Here is a 17,275-nt window from a genome sequence, read left to right on the forward strand (position 1 = left end):
TTTTCAGAATTGCTTGAGTTACTCTTACACCAGAATTTGTAAGATATTAATTTCTTTTTGTTTATATCGATAGCCTAATGACATACCAATGTAAGCCTACTGTGTATAACTTTCTTTTGTGTTTATGACATAATATATGTGCATGAATTTCCATTCTTTTTGTTTAAAAAGATGAAGATATAACAGTCTTCTGATTAGTCTCATTATCCTACATGTACTATATATATAACAATGATGCAGGGGTGTGGGAACGGTTACGGGAGCTATGCTAACTCAGGTATGAATTAAATGATTCAAGAATAATGAACTACCTCAGGAGAAAACTAAGCAAATTTTTCCTAAACATTGTTGTATACATGTTGTCAAGTGTAACATGTATATAAAGGAGATAAAACTTCTGGTGTAAGAGTAACTCAAGAAATTCTGAAAAAGACAGAATATTATATTCGTTACATCGTCAACAAATTTTATGGTAAGAAATAAACAGATGTACTTTTGTTTATTGAGGGAACATATGAAAACCAAACTTTTGATGTTATTGGCCAGAGAAACAAGTTCTGTTATTTATCAGTGAGCCTCATGAAGCATGCACATTTCTCACCTAGACTAAATTGAAGCCAACACCCAGATGCATCCATCTGATTATTTACTTTTTTTTATCAGATATGTCCAGAAATACGGACATATATATTCGAGTAAAAATGTTCGAAAGTCATAATAGGAATTCTATGCATTTATTTACAGAAAGTGTAATGACATAATAATTCGGTAACTACATATTCTCGAAACTGCAAACTTCTCATAATCGCCAATTGGCAATGCCAACGGCTCTAGCTAAGAGGGCCAGACCCCACGATATCTTGCGTCTCTCGGCACTACTGTCAAACCGAGTCAAGTACGGATGCAACATAATTAGACATATTCTTCATTTTCTCTTTACATATTACACGCATCTAAAATCTGAAAGCACCAGCGTATTCAGGGTGATTTTATTGTTTAAAACACAAGATTATATTTTATCTTGATCTCATGAATTATGCAAAATCCGACGATAAATAAAAACAGGTATAAAGAATGAAATGTTTCTCTCTTTACTTCTACTCGTTGTAGAAAATTCCCCTTTGTATTTTTTTAACTTACTGATTTCAGGAAAAGATTAATTAATTGTACATTTAATACCGAATCCTTTGGTATGACCAAAACTTTCCTATCTTTGGTAAAACGTGAGATAAATGAAGAAATGTAAACATAATGCTAGTTTTCTAAGCTACAAACGAAAATATGACCCACTGAGCGAGCAGTCTGCCTCCCGGTACCAGCCAATCAGAGGCCGCCAAACAAACGCCTCGTAGGCACAAGAATCTACCTTATGTGAATGGACTTTAGTGTTCTTATGATTATGGGTACAATTTCCACTGACATATCCCATGTCCTTCTTATTTCTATATTCAGATCTTGATACTTATCCATTTTTCCCTCTATTTCTCTTAAACTCTGGTGTCCCATGGTATTGCGACATCAATGAGTGATACTTTCTTCTTGATTTTGTCAATCAACGTCACGTCTGGTCTATTTACAAGTATCACCCTATCTGTTCTGATACCATAGTCCCAGAGGATCTTTGCCTGATTGTTTTCTATCACTCCCTCAGGTTGGTGCTCGTACCACTTATTACTGCAAGGTAGCTGATGTTTCTTGTACAGGCGCCAGTGGAGGGCTTTTGCCACTGAATCATGCCTCTTTTTGTACTGGTTCTGTGCAAGTGCCAGACATTCGCTTGCTATGTGGTTTATGGTTTCATTTTTTGTATTGCACTTCCTACATATGGGAGAGATGTTATTATTATTATTATTATTATTATTATTATTATTATTATTATTATTATTATTATAGGGATACTAAAACATGCATGCTTAGATAAGCTTTTCATGAATAAAAGCAAACTAATTTATTTTTCTTCCTATCTTACCATTATAAATAATGCATCTTATCAGGTTGGTTAAGCGCAACACTAAGAACTTATTTTATTCGCTTCAACCTTTGCGGTTATGCGTAATCATCACTACATTCTTCATTTATTTCCAAGAGTAGCACAGAGGTTACAGTGTTATAATTTCAACAGTAGTCACTTGCGTCGAATGCCCCTCAGCACTCTTAACGTTTCGAACAATTTCAACTTTACAATTAACATGAGTTTCCCCTTCTCCTTTTACCTTGAGGCTTTGCAACCTATTAACATTTTCTCAAGTCTAATTTGAGGATCGGAAATGCGGTTCCAAGTTTATCTTTTTAATTAGTTCGATGGCAGGAGGTTCTTGCCCTGGAGATAACAGCCATTGGGCCGAAGGAGGGGAGACGGCAGTCCTCTCCGATTTTGCTCCGATATATGGCGATGTGTCTCCACTCATTTAAAAAAAGAAAAAAAAAAAATCCCTCTGTTCGACGTCACGGGTGACAAGTCACGTGAATGGCCAAGCTCAAGTCTGTTTCTTGTGGGGGTTTGAGCCGGGATCAATTTGAACCGTGGATTTTTTTTTTTTTTTTTGGGGGGGGGGTTTGGGGGTTGGGGTGGGGGGGCGGGGGTGCTGGTTGCAGAAACGGGCATAGACATTCATAAGCTGCATTTCAAATCACAGTGCAACGGTGACCTTCTGATGACCTTTTGATTGGGATTACTTACAGAAAACTGAACGTCTGTAAAATACTGCAATGCAAAATAGCATTTCCATGTAAAGCTACTGAAGTTTTTTTATGTGCGTATGAAATTTTATATGTACAAGTTAAATTTTTACACGCTACTGAACTTTTTGATACGCTACTGAAATTTTCGATGTGCTATCGACATTTTCGCACAGGAGACCCATCCTTCATTTTGAAGACAAAAAAGTGAATGTATCACAGACAGTTGCCCTTAATATATATATCTATATATATATATATATATATATATATATATATATTATATATATATTATATATATATGTGTGTGTGTGTGTGTGTGTGTGTGTATAAATGTGCTTGCGTGACCTGCAGTTATGCAAGTGTTGCAGCAGGCACTGGAAGTAAGTACAGTACGTACTTCACTGTCCATTGAGAGAGGGAGAGACGGATGAAGACCGTGAAGGCCACGAACAGTCCGTGATTTCCTTGAGAGTTTCGCTCCAACAGACTATGAAACAAGTGGAGGTAGAGGAGGAGGGGGAGGAGAGTAGGTAAGTCCATTGAGTATCATTTGCAAAGCCGTTGTTGCTGAACTTCTGCTTTATCAGAATAATGGAAATAAAATAAATGCCAAATTAGGTCTGCGTCTATCAGCTTTGATATCCAGGGTGTCCATAAAGTCCCAGTACCAATACAAGCGATAAATACTTGTAATGGTACTGGGACTTTATGGACACCCTGTATATAAAAAAGGAACAGCCTCTTGCTAGTTATGTGAATATTAATGCTTGTAAGTTCAAAGAGATGCTATAACGTTGCTCTGAACCACCGTGGCATTTTGCGGCTGTGGTTTATTTTAAAAATTTGAGTTCCTGTTACGTAAACCTGCATTTACCAAATTCCTTTTGGCAACCCGCCCCCCACCTAGATTTTGGTAATCTGTTTTCATGGATACTTTCTATTCAGTTGTTTTAGTTAGTAGTTTCGAGCCTAGAGGTTTACACTGTGTTCATCATCTTGCTCTCCTGCCTTTATAATAAAGCGGGTTAATAGAGTACTGGCAGGGTTAATCAACTTTGTTAAAAGCAATGCTATTTTTGAGAACGCTTGTTCGATGATTGATATTTCTGCACCTTGAATAATAATAATAATAATAATAATAATAATAATAATAATAATAATAATAATAATAATAATAATAATAATAATAATAATAATAATATGCAAACACGTGAACATTTCCTGTTTCAGTCATTCCTACAAATATATGCGCGTTTATATGCCCATCCATACCATTGAATTATGGTACTAACACAAAGTTATCAGTTAGTACCACTCCTTTCTATGACACAACGTCCTCCTCTGTTCTATTTCTCTATTTATTCATCTTGGTAGATAAAATAATCTTGTGTATGACAGCTAATATAGAATTTCAACATGGCTGCCCAAAAATCCACTTGGGGTAAGAGGGATCGTGATCTACATAAATTGCAGATCTGTTTTTGCATCATTTCTTCTTCTTCACCCGGTGTTACGAGGGACTTTACCTTCCGGGACCGACGTGTATTCCGCAATCAGTTACCAGTAGCCGACGTCTTCGTCCGTAACCTCGTCTACGGACTTCGCCCTGTCCAATTTTCTGTGGCAATAGAAATTTTTAATAATTTTTGCTTCCAATTATGAGTGATAACGCAAATGGTAAAGACAACGGCTCTGAGTCGGTGTTGAGAATTGGTTCCAGAGAAAGTGAAGTAAGTAGCCAAACGTGAAATACCTAGCAGTCCTCGGCTAGCATAGGTGGCCATATGTAAGGCTGATATTTTAGACTTTATTGTAAGCAGTAACCAATAACCGTAATTATTTTTTTGTTACATAACATATATTCAGCTAGCGTTAGAAAATTTGTTACAGGGAGCCTTAGGTACTTGGGTAGTACCTAAACTACTATAGTATACCTAGGTATCCCCGTAAGGCCTATCCTAGCCTATTCTGTATGGTAGCTGGGTGAAACTAATTCAGCAAAATCTAATCATATCTGTTTGATCATTTTTTGCAAAATAGACTAGTGAGAAATTTACATGACCAGAGATTGGGAACCTGTTGAGAACGACGGACACAGTCAACGCCGATGAAAAGCCCTAGCCTCTACCAGACACCCATGTCCTAACCTAACCATCCCTTACTTTTCTAACCTGACTTTGGGGGCCATTCCCTGACCTGGCTGGAGTCTTAGCTCTCTCTCTCTCTCTCTCTCTCTCTCTCTCGTTGCGCTGAACATCAGAAACATGGACTTAGCTTCCACTCGCAGGTAGCCTAGTGTTCCCGTCGTTCTCAAAACTACCCAAAGATTGATCTTGCTAGGATTTCCCACCTTTGGATCCCTTAGACCTTTGGCTAAGAGGGATAATATTCTAAGCTAATGTAAGAGGGTAAAGTAAACTGCAGGTTCAAATGTATAGGCAAGTGAAAAGGTTAAATGTTGCTCATGGGAGAGTAACCAAGGCATCCTAGGTTAGAGAATGTTAGGTTAGGATGCTCTATCCTGGCAAAAACAAAAGTGCTTAAGCAGTAATGTATTGTAAATGCACATAAGAAAACCATCATTTCAGAACGTTGCTTCGTGTGCAATTGTTTTTCATGGCATAGAATCTTTGTTTCTGTGAAAATGTAACGCATACCATTGTTGTATTTATGTCAAGCCAGGTTTTCTCACACTCGCCATCATATAAGGACCCTAAGTGTGATAAAATTCAGCCAGGAAGCTGTAACAAGACATGAAGTCACCATGTTATCTGTGTAATGTCTGTATATTCATAGTGGAATTAACTCATAATAAATGAGAAAATTACCACTTTCATTGCTCTATCCCTTTCAAAACTGCAGAAATGTATGTTTTTAATAGACTTGTAAAATGCAAACATTACTGTAACCACTGCCTAAACTTCATAGACTTGTCATAGGAAATGTATACTGCAAAAGACAAGTGAATGCCCTTAGCACTGATATCAATATACTACACCACTGACAAATAAGTGGTGTATATTGATGTAAATGCATGTGAAATTGGCCAAGAGAAAAAATTATATTGCCTTTATTCAAACAATAGTTTGGAATAATGAGCATCAAGGCTCTCTTCACAAAAAATTCAATAGTTACTGATAATTATATTTCTGTATGATCAGTTGTTAACATATGGTAGGCCAATTTTAGAATTATGAATTAGACCATAATAATTTCATAGAACCAGGCTAGAAATATGTCTTGAAAGCTTTCAAATATCTAGTAAGGGCAGTGTTGGAAGTGTGATGTTTTTAAAGAAGCTAGCCTATAAAGACTTGTCAAAGCAAGAGACAATCATAATCAGTAGCATATGAAATATGATTTCAAGAACTGTAATTTTGACTCAAGATTTTTAAAACCCCAGTATCAACAGTTAAAGCCATAAGGACATTATTTGAACTAGACACTGAAACAATGTAGTATACAGGACTATATGGTGAATAAAGATTTCTAGCCCATTATTAAATTTTTAAGACGTTGCACTAATATTAAGCATCTGAGAGGTACCTGAAGTTTTAAACAATTTCATACTGACTTTTGGAAATTTGGTTGACTCAGACATCTTTCACTTTTCATCAGTATTATGCCTGATACCTTATTTTCAACATTAAATTTTCTCATGTGTTTCTAACACAGTAAGTATGACTTGGTACCATAAGGATTTGGAAATAGTATTTCAACCACACTCACCAAAACACACATGATCTATCTCAATTGCAACGGCTGCCTGCTTGCTCCCCCAACCCGACTCCTATTGTCCATTATTGCAATTGGTGAATGTTACCTCCTGTGTAAGACTTATTCATTTAAAGCATTATCTATACATTTATAGAAGTACAGCAGTTGATCTGTGCAAAGATAATTTAATTAAATTAAAAATTTGTTCCGATACGTAATACAAACCCTCGGTCCTTTAACAATAGGAAGTAGCTAGCAGCAGCTGGAACGGTCGTAAGCTTCGAACAAGGGGAGAACGGTAGTTAACTGCTTGTCCGAAAATCGCTCGCGCGCGCGACGGGAGGAAACCACTTTTTTTGCTTTCGGCCGTGTGGAGACAGGACGTGTTCGTCATCGCTCTGCCCGCTATTGTCGTTGCTTTGATTAATTCAGCCCTCTTTCTGGTTTGTTAGTGTGGTATATGAATTGTAAGTACTTTCTTTCATTTCTTTATTGCATTGACTGAAATCATGAGTGATCAAGAAATGGAGATTTCGCCGCGCCCCCCAGTCGCCCGTAGAGTGTGTCCCGGGCTGGAGGGGCGTAGATGCGGCGGATTTAGATCTTTTGTGGACGTGGATCCACATGAGGTGTGTACTCGTTGCCGGGGGCGAGAATGCTCCCGGGACGAGCCATGTATTACTTGTATGAATTGGTCCGAGGCGCAGTGGGTTCTGTACGAGGGCAGGAAGAGACTTAGGCCTCCAAAGAAGTCATCGGAAAGCTTCCCCAGTGATCTTTTGTGGGAACTGACACTCGTCCCTTCCTTCCTGCCTCCCGGTCAGCCCCCACGTTTCGCGCCTTCCCCTGCAGGGGGGTAGCGGAGTCCTTCTCCTCGCTCGATCCGTCGAGTGTGGAGGAGGGCGCCCGCTACCCGGACGTCCAGTTGTATTCGGGGTCTTCCGTCCGCTCTGGGTGGGGTTCGTCTCCCCCCAGGCGCGAGGGAACCCCTCTTACTAACCCGACTGTTGCTTCCGCAGATGTGCCACCAGTGAAGGACGACCTTGGACAGGTGTGGGAGTCGCTGGGGCTGCAGGGAGTGCCAAGCATTCAGGGGTTGATTCAGCGGTTGGCGGGGTCGGCAGTGGTCACACATGGTGTGGTGACCACTACCACTACCACTATCACAACACCAGCCTATGACATGCCGCCGCATCTAGTATATACGCCGCATGTAATGACGGTGACGCCTACAGCTGCGGTACACAAACCCATTGCTGCCGTGTCAAACAAAGATGGACGGTGCCACCAGCCACCTGGGGGGGTTCGGGTTTTTATGCTGCAGGACCCCGGACTTTTCCGCTGGCCCCTAAGAGTAACTCCCCTATGACCTGCCGGCCGAGTGCCAAGAATGAACGGTAGCTTGCCGACAGGACCCTGGCCTGGCTCCTGTGGTGGTTCCTGCCAGTACCATGTTGCTGTCCCTGCCGCTCCTTTTGTTTCAGACGCTGCTGTGCCTGCTGTTCCTGTACCTGTTCCTGTCGCTCCTGTTGTTGGTGGTGCTGCTACAGTCTCAGGTCTTTCCGGACAGGTGCAGTCGGGCCCTGTTGCTTCAGCAACTGCCCCGGCTCCCCCCTGGATGGAAGACCTGACGTCTGTCCTGCGGAGCCTGGCGAAGAAGAAGAGGAAGGTGTTGTCGTCGTCTTCGTCGTCTTCTTCGTCGTCTGCTGCCTCCTCTTCCCCTTCGACTTCTAAGGCTACCAAGCCGAAGAAGAAGAAGGCTGCCTCCTCCCCCCCTAAGAAGACTCCTTCGGGATCTTCTAAGGGCCCGTCTCGCTCAGGCGATTCGGGGAGCTCTTCTGCTGGTCCTCCTGTTCCTTCGGGAACAGGGCCCGTCTCTTCCTCTGCAAAGAAGAAGACGACAGGGACCAGAGGAGTACCAGCCTCGGCTGGTACGTCCTCGCCTGGTGTTAGCGGTTCTGCCGCTAAATCAGGATCCGTCTCGGCTGCTTCTCGTTCGCGAGAAGTACCGAGTGGACGCTCTTCCACGGGAGACCGTCCAGCCAAAGTTTTGAGCCCGAGTCGCTCGCCGTCCACAGGACCGAGGCAGGCGCGGAGCAGAAGACTGGCGAGAGTCGTGCACACGACTCTCGCCAGGCCAGTGGACGCTCTCGCAGCGACCAGCTGGCTGCTCGGGTTGACGTGACGGTCGCTGACCAGCCACGGGTTGAGGCGAGGAAGGGGTCCCCGCGGCCGTCGGTACCAGCCACGGCTGGTACCAGCGGCTCGACGCGCCGAGAGGACGCTGGCCGGTCTCACCGCGACAGCGAGCCTAGCAGGTCACCTGACCGCCGCTCCCATCGGGACCGGGCGGAAGACGGTAAACCGCAAACAGCTCGCCTGACGCTCGAGATCAGAGCGACTGTTCTCACGAGCCTCTCGCCCCAGGCGAGCGGCACGGCTAGTCTGCTGCTCGATCGCCACCGCGGGTTGGCGATCAGCAGCAGCCCTCCAAGCACGCTGGTCCTGCCAGCGAGCGAGGGGGGAGCGTCAGGTCTGCCTCTCCTGTACCTTCAACCTCCTCGGGCTACACCGGGAGGAGCGAGGTACCTAGGAGTGATCGCGAGGGGTGCGCCCGCTCGCTTGATCACCCCGCTATGACGCCGTATGGTACCAGGCACGGTTCTAGGACCGACCAGGACATACGCGCAAGTAGCTGGAGGCGACCGTCAGGGGTCTGCCGCTGTTCCTCCTTCTGAAGGAGGTGTATCTCGGGATCTGTTCTTGCTGGAGGGACTGGACGGTCCTACTCCGCAAGACGCAGTTACTCCCGAGATACAGAGGAATTTTGCAGAAGTCATTAAGCTGATTCGTCAGCATAATGGCCTTGTGGAAGGATCGCCGCTACCACCGGCCGAGCCCACGTCCCGGCTCGAGTCATTTTGGGGCCCGAAGAGGGAACCCAAAATGATGGTGGGGCTGCCGCGATCGGAGCTTGCAGACTCGGTCCTGGATCAAGTCGAGAATCTCGTCTCAGGGCGAGAGGATTCGCTGAAATCCGGACGGTCTTCCAAGCTGCTTTCTCCTCCTCTACAGCGTCAGAGGCGTTTCTATGTGCCATCGGAAGACCCGATACCGCCGAAACAGGTTAACCCGGAGTTAGCAAGGCTGACTCCAGGTGTGTCCCTGCAGCAGCTCCTGTCGGAGAACCTCTGGTTCTCGCAGCAGGAGGCACTTGCCCTGGAATCTACTGCTATGGCAGCATTCCAGGCAGTCTCTTGGCTGGATTTTTGGTCCCTCACAATATCCAAAGTAGCGGCCAGCTCTGGGAGTTCTGCTCTCGAAGACGACGCTTCTTTCAGGAGACTGTGCCAGTCTGGAGGAAGAGCTATCTCTTACCTCGCCCATCAGACAGCTAACCTGTGGGCCAACTTGGTTCTTCGACGTAGGGACGCAGTCCTTACCGAGTGACCCAAGGGGGGCCGGCGTGAGGCGGCACTCGGGCTTCGCAATGGACCCATTAGGAGTTCCCCCACCCCCGCTCTCTTTCCCGGAGAGATGGTGGACGCTGCGGTGGAAAGGCGGCGCACTGATGACAGTGACCGCTTAGTTCACCAGGCAGTCTCGAAGGTTACTGGGCAATCTTGAGTAACTGCGGCTAAGCCCAAGAGTTTAGCTGGCGCTTCCACGGCTGCTAAGACGGTTGCACCGCCTAAGCCCCGTGTGAAGACTCCTGTTGTTTCGACTTCTGCGAGAGGAGGCCGTAACCAGGCCTCCTCCCAGACCTCCTTTCCCCGAGGAGGTGGTGGGAAGAAGTCGAAACGAGGTGGGAAACACTAGGGACAGCGTTCCCCCTCACCTGCTGCCGGAAGTGGGGGGGTGCCTAGCGAGCCATTGGGCAACTTGGCAGCGCTACGGCGCCGAGAACTGGATAGTAGACGTCCTTCGGGAGGGATATCTGCTACCCTTCGAGTCTCGGCCCCCCCTCATCTCCAAACCGGTCCATCTACAAACCTATGTCCGGGGATCATCAAAGGACAACGCTCTTCGACAGGAGATCAAGACCCATGCTGGCGAAACGAGCTGTAGAAATCGTGGAGGACCAATCACCGGGCTTTTACCAGCCGCCTCTTCCTAGTGGAGAAGGCATCGGGGGGCTGGCGTCCGGTGATAGACCTCTCTCCCCACCCTGAACCGCTTCGTTCACACGACGCGGTTCACGATGGAGTCGGCACGCTCGGTGCTCGACTCGATCAGGGGGGACGATTTCATGCTTTCAGTGGACTTGAAGGATGCATATTTTCAAATACCCATCCATCAGTCCTCCAGAAAGTACCTCCGCTTCATCTTCGACGGGACTGTGTACCAATTCAGGGCACTTTGTTTCGGTCTGTCAACCGCCCCACAGGTGTTCACGCGAGTGTTCACTCTGGTGTCAGCTTGGGCCCATTCGCACGGGATACGTCTTCTGAGGTATCTCGACGATTGGCTGGTCCTGGCGAGCTCCTGCTCGCAGTTGCTGTGGCAGGACAGGGATGACCTGTCCTCAAGTTTTGTCACGATCTGGGGATCGTGATAAACTACGAGAAGTCCGATCTCGAACCCAAGCAGAAGATGAAGTACCTGGGTATGCTGATAGACACGGTAGCAGGGCAGGTCTTTCCCGCAGACTTGCGTATCAGCAAATTCTGGGAGGCAGCCGGCCGGTTCCTGTCTCGGCAGGAACAGGCAGCACAGCAATGGCAAGTCGTGATCGGCCATCTGTCGTCACTCGAGAAGTTAGTCCTCACGGGCGTCTTCACCTGCGGTCTCTCCAGTGGAGGCTAAGGGAGAGTTGGCCTCAGGCGAAGGATCCTCCTTACTTTCCCGTGGGCTCTCACGGACAAGGTGAGGCAGGACCTAGCCTGGTGGCTCGACGACAAGAACCTCTTAAGAGGAGTGCCCATCCGCACTGACGGAGATGCTGCTGTTCTCAGACGCATCGACCGAGGGATGGGGCGCACACCTGGAGGAGTTGCTGACTGCAGGTGTGTGGGACCATCACGAAAAGCACCTTCACATCAATGTCCTGGAACTCAAGGCGGCGTTCTACGCTCTCCAAGAATTTCAGGACCGCTTGGTGGACACTCAGTGGTGTTTGATGTGCGACAACACCACAGTAGTGGGCATATGTCAACAAGCAGGGGGGCCTAGTGGTCTCTTCCGCTTCACCAGTTGACGGTGCAGGAGGCGCACGAGTGGGCCACGGCTCACTCGATAGAGCTGTCAGCACGCTACATTCCAGGCAAGAGGAATGTAGTAGCAGACAAGCTTCAGCCGTCGGGATCAGGTGATAGGAACCGAATGGTCTCTACACCAAGATGTGCGGAAAGGCTCTTCAACCTGTGGGGGTGGCGGACCGGTTCGTAGACCTGTTCGCCACCCGGCACAACAGAAAACTTCAGGTTTTCTTTTCAGCCGTGCCGGACCCCATGGGCAGCTGCAGAGGACGCTCTCCAACACCCCTGGGACAACCTCTTCGTTTACGCCTTTCCTCCCTTCTGTCTGATTCGGAAAGTGATCAGTCGAGCGCTGGTCACTCCCAATCTCGAATGATCCTGGTGGCTCCCAAACGACCTCAAGCCGTTTGGTATCCGGACCTGCTGGCTCTTCTTGCGGACGCACCGAGAGAGCTACCCAATTGGCACAACCTTCTAGCCCAGCCACACGTAGAACGGTACCACCAAGCAGTCCAGTCCCTTCAACTTCACGGCTGGCTGTTATCCACCATCTCTTGCGAACGAGAGGCTTTTCTCGTAGCGCAGCAACAGAGATGGCATGGACAAACACGTTCGAACAGTCCTCTGCAGCTGTGTACCAGGAAGTGGGCCGTCTTCTGTGGTTGGTGTCGTAGACAGGGTCTGTCTCCTCTCAGAGCCACTCTTCAGCAGGTAGCGGATTTGCCTCGTGTTTCTTCTTTTCTTCGCGAGAGAAGCTCCTCTCAGTACCCCACAGTTAAAGGATATAGAGCCGCCCTGGCTCTCGTCTAAAACTGAGGGACTGGACATCTCGAACTCGTTCGAGATCTCCTTGCTTAATGAGAAGCTTCGAAAGGTCTTGCCCACCCAGGGAAAACTCAGGCCCCCTGCGTGGGAATGTGACTCTCGTCCTTAGTAGTTTGACTCGAAGACCCTTCGAGCCACTCCGAGAGTCGTCAGACAGGGATCTGACCCTCAAGACCCTCTTCTTGCTGGCCCTGGGCATCGGCGAAGAGATAGGGGTAGAAAACTACATGGTCTTTCTTATGATGTTAAACACACCAGAGGCTGGGGATCTGTGACGCTCGATTTCGTCCCGACAACTTCGTAGCCAAGACTCAGAATCCGTCGATCCCTGACGACAGGTTCGAGTCTTTCACGATCCCCTCCCTTCTGGACTTCACCGTTAACGATGCGGATGAGATGCTGCTTGTCCTGTGAGGGCGCTACGGCGCTATCTGAAGAGAACTCGACACCTCAGGCCTGAGTGTCGACGCCTCTTCGTTAGCACTGGGGTTACCAAGAAAGAAGTTTCCAAGAACACGCTTTCTTTCTGGCTACGTGAGGTGATCAGGAGCAGGCATACGAGGCTGATAGTAGCGACGACATCCGTACGCTCCGACCGAGAGCCCACGAAGTCAGAGGTATCGGACCCTCCTTAGCGTTCTGTAAGAACTTCTCCGTGCGGCAGTCCTGAAGGCAGGTGTCTGGGCCAACCAGACCACCTTCACGTTCCTTCTACTACCCTTCGGGATATTGCCCACAAGTCCCCCACTTTTGGGAAGTAAACCTTTTTGTTTTCCTTTGGGACCTTGGGATTGGTGGCACCTGCCCTCCCAAACACCGTTTGGTGTTGTTTAAGCTTACCTAAGCAACCCGCAAGCAAGGTCCCAAAGAAGAACAGCATCAGGAATTCCCCCTGGTTAATGGGGACCTGGGAAGAATTTGAATGTTGCGAAATGGGAGAGTGTGACTGGCTTCTCTTCACCATCTTTCTCTACCTCTACTGTGGGCAGAGGGATACGGTCGTCACCAACGCTGGAAGGGTGGAGTCAGATGCAGGTAAGCTACTCGACTGAGCTCCATCCTATCCTTTCACTAGGGATAGGAGCGTATATCCACCACTTTCTCCTACAAGGGGGATGAAGTGATTTAACGCCTACATGAGACAAACCCATGAACTTTATATTTGCTCCTGTACAGGAACAAGTTCTTACAATGCTGGTACAAAGAGATACGCTTGGCCTCTCTCAGTACTCGGACCCAGAGGTCTGACCATTGATCCTGCGGTGCACACCCCGATCATCGGACAGAGGCTTGGATCCCTCCCCTCGCTCTTACGACCAGGGAGGCACTCCAGGGCATGGACGAACACCAGTCTGTTCATCAAAAGACAGATTCCCTCCCACCAAGAAAGTGAGTCTTCCTATTGTTAAAGACCGAGGGTTTTGTATTACGTATCGGAAACAAATGACAATTTGTCGAAAAATTGCATTTTTATACATGCGACTTTACCAGGCAGATATATACTTAGCTATAGACTCCGTCGTCCCGACAGAATTCAAAAACTCGCGGCACACGCTACCGGTAGGTCCAGGTGATCTACCATTCCCGCCGCTGGGTGGCGGAATCCCAACCATTCCCGTTTTCTGAGCCAGATTTCTCTGTCGCTGAGGCCGGCAACAACTGTTGTTTGGTCTCTCCTGATTGGAATTCTGCTCATTTGCCGAGAATTGGTTGGACTCATTTGGTGAAGTACTCTTGTTTATTCTCGGGATTGGCATACGCTTATTTTGGACTGGATTAGGACTTGGATTTGGTTTTTTTCTATTAAGATGGCTTGAAGTTAAAGTAACACCTAAGTTTAGGGTTTGTGCAAGGGAAGAATGCAGAACTAGGTTGTTTAAAGCAGAGGTAGATCCTCATACGCTTTGTAGTAAATGTAGAGGGTCTGAATGTGCGTTTTGATAGAACTTGTGCTGAATGTGAAGGGCTTTCGGAGCAAGGATGGAAGGATTTAGCTTCTTATATTAAGAAAAGAGAGAAGGATAGAGCTAGGAAAGCGTCAGCTAGAAGCTCGAGTAGATCTTGTTCTTTTGAGCCTGAATCAGAAATTAACAAACTAGATGATGTTTCTCCCATAACCTCAGCCCCTTCTCCCTGTGTTGAATCTAAGGATTCATTTTTCAGAATGGAAAAAATGAGATCCTCGATCAAGGGAGCTTCAGGAGCAGCTTAAAGCTATGGAAACACAAGGTAGAGTGTCAGTGAATACAGTGACCCCAGTGCAGTGGAGCGTCCTGATCGGCTCCGCATTGCTCCTAGGCCTAGACCGCTTCCAAACTCCCAGGACCAGGGAGGAGGAATGTCAAAAGCCGCAGGGAGGATGTGGAGCATCCCCAACGATCAGGCGTCCCTTCGGCAGACCCTGAAGTAACGACCCAGGCTGCCTTGGATAGCCGTAGAAAAGGCATCCTGGAAAGAGTGTTTTTTCTGCCTCGGACTCCTCCTCGTCCAGGCGTGGATGGGACTCTGCTTCGAAGTCTCGTCCTCTGAAGAGATTGTGGGTAGCGCCGAAAGGAGACGCTTTTGATTCAAGCCCAGAGCGATTCCAGAGGATTTTCCTTCGACTAGTAAGAGGGCGAGAAGACCGTCTCCAGCGCCTCAAGATCCGACAAAGCTTTTCCTGCTTAATCTACAGGAGCAAATATCCTCCTTGGTAGGCGCTCTACATAAGGATTCGTCTCGAAGGAAAGACTCCTCCCTTCCAGTGAAGAGTCAAAATTTTCTTCTCCTGGTAGGAGAGAAGTTTCTCACTCTAGCAGGCTCTCGTCACCGGAGAGACTCTCTCGTCTCCCTTTATGAATCCTCGCTCCTATCTAGCTCTAGGAAGAAAGTTCACGGTAGCCCTCGCAGAGCAAGCCCCCGGTCAGCTACGTCTCTTAGGAGAAGTCAGGAGTCGGACTCCTCTTCTGAGGATCAGGATAGGCGTCAAGAGCCTAAGAAGCAGGAGCTTGTTAGAACATAGAGTTGACAGAGCCTAGTAGGCGCCAAGAATATCACAGGCGTATAGAGCCTAACAGACGCCAGGAGTCTTGTGAGAGGCGTCAAGAGCCTACAAGGAGTCGACAAGCTCCAGGAGTCAAGCAGGCGCCAGGAATCAAGCAGGCTTCAGGAGTCGAGCAGGCTCAGGAGTCGGGTAGGCGCCAGGAGTCTAACAGACGCCAGGAGTCGAGCAGGCAGGGGGGGCGTCAGGAGTCGAGTAGGCGCCAGGCTCCTTGTACGAGCTTAGGTCAGAGTAAGACCCCTTCGCACTTTATGAGTTCTTCGGAGAGTAGGGAGCCCTTCACCTGGTAGGAAACAGGTGCCTGAGAGAAGATCTCGTGCGTTTAAGAACTCTATTGCGCCTTGTAGTGCAAGGATTTGTCACACGGACGACGTTCTTCTTCGTTTGACAGAAGTCCCTCGACAACTAAGAACCGCTCTTCTCCGAAAGGATCCCCGACAGCCGGAGACTTAGAAGAAGTCTCGGATGAAGGATTACCTGTGGATGTAGTAGTCTCTGATTATAAGAGATTGTCCTTGTTGTTGTTGCAGGAGTTCGGAGATAAGCTTCAACCAGCGGATCCGCCCTCTCCAGGATCTTTGCTATCGAGCACGAAGTCTCCAAAAGCATCCTCATTTGTAAAAATGCGTCCAGCCCTTAGTATGAAAAAAGCGTTCAAAGGATTTGGAGAATGGCTTAAGAATAAAGAGAGGCGGGCAAGACTGTTTTTTTCATGCCCTCCTTCAAAGTTGACGGGTAAACCTGGAAGATGGTACGATACCCAGGAACCTATGGGCTTAGGACTGCCTTCATCGGCAGACGCAGATTACGCTTCCTTAGTAGATTCTTCAAGGAGGCGCGCTCTACTATCAGCAAAAGCGACTTGGGGGATGTGTGAACTGGACCATCTACTAAAGGGACTCTTTAGGACGCTCGAAGTATTCAATTTTATGGACTGGGCTTTGGGAGCCCTTGCGAAGAGAGCCCAAGATCCCGAATTTGTCACGATGGAAGAATTATCGAGTGTGTTATCGTGTCTGGACAGAGCGGTGATGGACGGTTCGGTGGAAGTGGCTGCTCTTTTTGGATCGGGAGTTTTTGAAAAAGAGAGCAGTGTATGGGTCTTTCCTGTCCAAGTCAGTATCTCCTCTACAGTAGGTCGGCCTGCTATATTCGCCACTTTCGAACCACCTTTTCCACACAGGACACGGTGAGGGATGTAGCAAAATCATTAGCTGGAAAACCACACAGGATTTACTGACACAGTCAGCAAAGAGGTTCAAGCCTGCGGTTCCTTTTCCTTTTCAAAAAAAAAAGAGGATAAAGCACCTCTTCAGCAGCCCTTTCGAGGAGCCTCTTCCTCCTCTCAAGAACCCCTTTTAGAGGTAGAAGCCGGATACCAGAGGAAGACCTTCCAGGAGACCTGCAGGGAAGGCAAAATGAAGAAGAAGTCCTCCAGATAGCGGTAGGCGCCAGACTGTCGAACTTTGCCAGAGTCTGGGCGAAGAGAGGGGGGCGGACAGCTGGACCCTCTCGATCCTCGAGAGAGGATACCTCATCCCCTTCAGGGAATATCCTCCCGCCTTAACAAGAACTCCAAGGGAGTTAACAGCGAGATACAACGATCCTGTCAAGAGTCAGCTCTCCTGCAAGCAGTAGAACTTATGTTGCAGAAAAGGGCAATAGAACCGGTTCAAGATCTCCATTCACCAGGTTTCTACAACCGTCTATTCCTGGTACCAAAAGCCTCGGGCGGGTGGAGGCCGGTTTTGGACGTAAGTGCGCTGAACGTCTTTGTGATCAAGAAGAAGTTCTCGATGGAGACCTCTTCCTC

The 17,275-nt window shown here is 47.5% G+C and overlaps 1 protein-coding gene across 1 annotated transcript in view; it reads left to right on the forward strand.

Annotated features, from left to right (window-relative positions):
- Positions 1 to 13,354: 13,354 nt before the first annotated feature.
- Positions 13,355 to 17,275, forward strand: part of LOC135206023 (porphobilinogen deaminase-like) — a 39,220-nt gene continuing 35,299 nt past the window's right edge. The window contains exon 1 of the mRNA XM_064237193.1: positions 13,355 to 13,457. Coding sequence (XP_064093263.1) covers positions 13,355 to 13,457 — 103 coding nt within the window. The remainder of the gene's footprint in view (positions 13,458 to 17,275) is intronic.

The sequence above is a fragment of the Macrobrachium nipponense genome, chromosome 29 (assembly GCF_015104395.2).
Source record: "Macrobrachium nipponense isolate FS-2020 chromosome 29, ASM1510439v2, whole genome shotgun sequence".
Lineage (NCBI taxonomy): Eukaryota > Metazoa > Arthropoda > Malacostraca > Decapoda > Palaemonidae > Macrobrachium > Macrobrachium nipponense.